The 2,618-nt window shown below is 44.5% G+C and overlaps 1 protein-coding gene across 1 annotated transcript in view; it reads right to left on the bottom strand.

Moving 5' to 3' along the window:
- Window positions 1-2,618, bottom strand: part of LOC107096812 (uncharacterized protein B0303.4-like) — a 5,352-nt gene extending 2,734 nt beyond the window's left edge. The window contains exons 1-3 of the mRNA XM_015393641.1: window positions 2,558-2,618; window positions 2,334-2,395; window positions 2,228-2,251 (exon numbers count right to left, since the gene is read on the bottom strand). Coding sequence (XP_015249127.1) covers window positions 2,228-2,251; window positions 2,334-2,395; window positions 2,558-2,565 — 94 coding nt within the window. The 5' untranslated portion in view covers window positions 2,566-2,618. The remainder of the gene's footprint in view (window positions 1-2,227; window positions 2,252-2,333; window positions 2,396-2,557) is intronic.

Here is a 2,618-nt window from a genome sequence, read left to right on the forward strand (position 1 = left end):
GATATCCGGTCTATATCCAGATATCCGGTCTATATCCAGATATCCGGTCTATATCCAGATATCCGGTCTATATCCGGTCTATATCCAGATATCTGGTCTATATCTGTTACACAGCAGGGCCTCATGCTGCCCACAGTAGCATCGCCATAATGTAGATGCGGTTTAAATAGAGTAAATGATTAAAGGAGCGCCGCTCACATATTTACACAACTTAAGATTTAGATAATAAAATTCAACCAAATATGATCCTAGGAATTGAATATCTACAGTTATATTTTCTAAATGTTTCTTTCCTGTTTAAACAGAATAGTATAAAATACTTTCATTTGTATTAAAGGAGAATTTATAAACCGATCATCAGCCGCGGCTTATTCTGCGGTGCAGATAAACATGCATCATCTGCAAAAAAAATCTTATAAAGAATATTGGTAAAGTTTTCAGTAAGTGGTCCCAAGATGGACCCCTGAGGGACTCCTGCTGCCCTCGGTTCAACAGGTAGCTTCAGACCGACCAGGTGTTTCCTCTGACACCAGAACTGACCAATGAAATTTAAAGGTGAATCCAGGAAGTCACCATCCTCCCCTTTATCTATGGCAGGTGGTTCTACCTGAAGCCGTTCAATCTGTCCGGATAGCTACTCAGTCTATTATAGACCCCCCCCCCCCAAACACCTTTAGGAACGCGGATAAAATAGAAAGAGGACGATCAATTTTAAAGTAATTTTTATCCTCAAATTTGAAAACTGGTAGAATTTTAGCAATTTGCTGTTGGTACTAAGCCATGAGCTACAGAGAGAGATTTATACAATAAACAACTGGATCTACTATTTTACTAAACATATTTAATAATTTTACTCCAGATATCTGCACCAACAGTAGAAGAACTTCTCAGAATCATTTGAGAAACTTCTGTTCCATCAGTTGGTGTTAGTAAAGCTGAGCTTAGCTAGTTTCCTTTCAGGTAGGCTTGCTGATCAGCTCCACCTGCTGGTTTGTTTTTTTAAAGCGCCTCACTAATAGAAATGAATATTAAAACTGTTGCTGATGTTAGTGATTCAGCTGATTGCATGACGCCCTCAGCAGCGAGGGCTGCGGAACGTCGGCGCTTCAGGGTCCGATATGAAATGTAGAGATCCTGGAAGGGAAGATGGTGGCGGAAGAACTCGCTCTCTATGATCACATGTTCATCATGTGGGACTCTGGAGCTGCTTCGCTCATTCCTTCATATTAATCAGGTGTATGGAGGCGAGGAGAACTCTGAAACAGCAGGGCTCTGGTACCTTAGAACAGCTGCCTTAAAGAAAACACTCGTCTGTTTCTACATGTTGGCCATGAACACCTGCCCAGACACACCTGGTGTCCAACCAAGTCCTTAAAGGATCAACGGGTAACTTTTACCAAAATGTCCTGAGTTCAGATTGTCCATCATTTGGTTCCTTCAGCTCAAGCAGGCGCCGTCGCCTGAAAAGTCGCTTTGCAAACAGGTTTTAACTCGGTCCATGTTGTATCTGTGCTGAAACATCCTAAAGCTGATGACCTCGTTCAGGACTACAAACCTCCAGACTCGTCCAACCGGGTCCACAGCCGCCTGCTTGACGCATCCACCAGGTCTGACGTCCTTTTTAGCATCTACGCCCCTCCGGGCGCCGTCCATTCGGAAAGAATTTGTGAACGGAGCACCGAGGAAAATTTGTAACTAGATCCACCCAGAAGAACACGGCGAGCAGCAGCACCTGCTGGCAACGCTTCGCAAATGGAAACTTTCGCTCATCGATGTCACCGCAACCAACAGGTTGTGAATAACCTGCAGGAAACGAACGACTGTCCCTGTTGGACGACACGCAAAGATGTAAACGCCCGTTTTCTTACTCTACATTCAAACTTTGCTTAAAAACTGAATCCAGTTTTGTCTACAAATAGGTTCTCATTCAGTCGTCGAGACCGGATCCAACTGGTTCAGAACCAGTCCAAACGCCAACATCCAACCGGTCAGAACCTCCATCTATTAGGGCTGGCCCCTACAGAACCATGGAGTCCAGGTCTCTGATCCTCCACAGCCGGCAGAAATGAAACAGCCACTAAGTTAGAGCCAATCTTTGAGCGAACTGCTTCCTAAAGTCAAGCTGATCGAATGTTTTTCTGTTTAACTCAGGAAGACGCAGGATGTTCTGGTTAGCATGGTGCAGCCGGAGAGAAGCCAGGGGAATCTGCTCCTACCAGGGACTTACCGTTCTCGTAACTCGGATTACTCTCTGTGAAAGAAAGAGGAAAAACTGACTGACAGTCTGGAACATTAACACCAGGAAGATGTGAGAACTCGTTAGGACAGCCCACCAGTCTCTGTTGGTGTGTAGGGCCGGAGTCTCCGCTCAGAACCACGGTCAGCAGCATTTGGGCTGAGATAAACACAAAGGAAATTAAATTAAGATCTAACTAATACACTTTTTGCAACAATAAAAGCCTGAAATATCAGTTTCCATCTTAGATTCCAAAACCATATCTGGAGATTAATGTGAGGTTCTGGCAGAAAAAACTGGGTTTAGTTTGAAGAGACTCACTGCGGCATCAGGCTGCTGGGAGAATGGATGGGGACATGGTTGGTGACGGACTGGGCTGAAA

This window comes from Cyprinodon variegatus, unplaced genomic scaffold (genome assembly GCF_000732505.1).
Source record: "Cyprinodon variegatus isolate N-32 unplaced genomic scaffold, C_variegatus-1.0 Scaffold24, whole genome shotgun sequence".
NCBI classification, from domain to species: domain Eukaryota; kingdom Metazoa; phylum Chordata; class Actinopteri; order Cyprinodontiformes; family Cyprinodontidae; genus Cyprinodon; species Cyprinodon variegatus.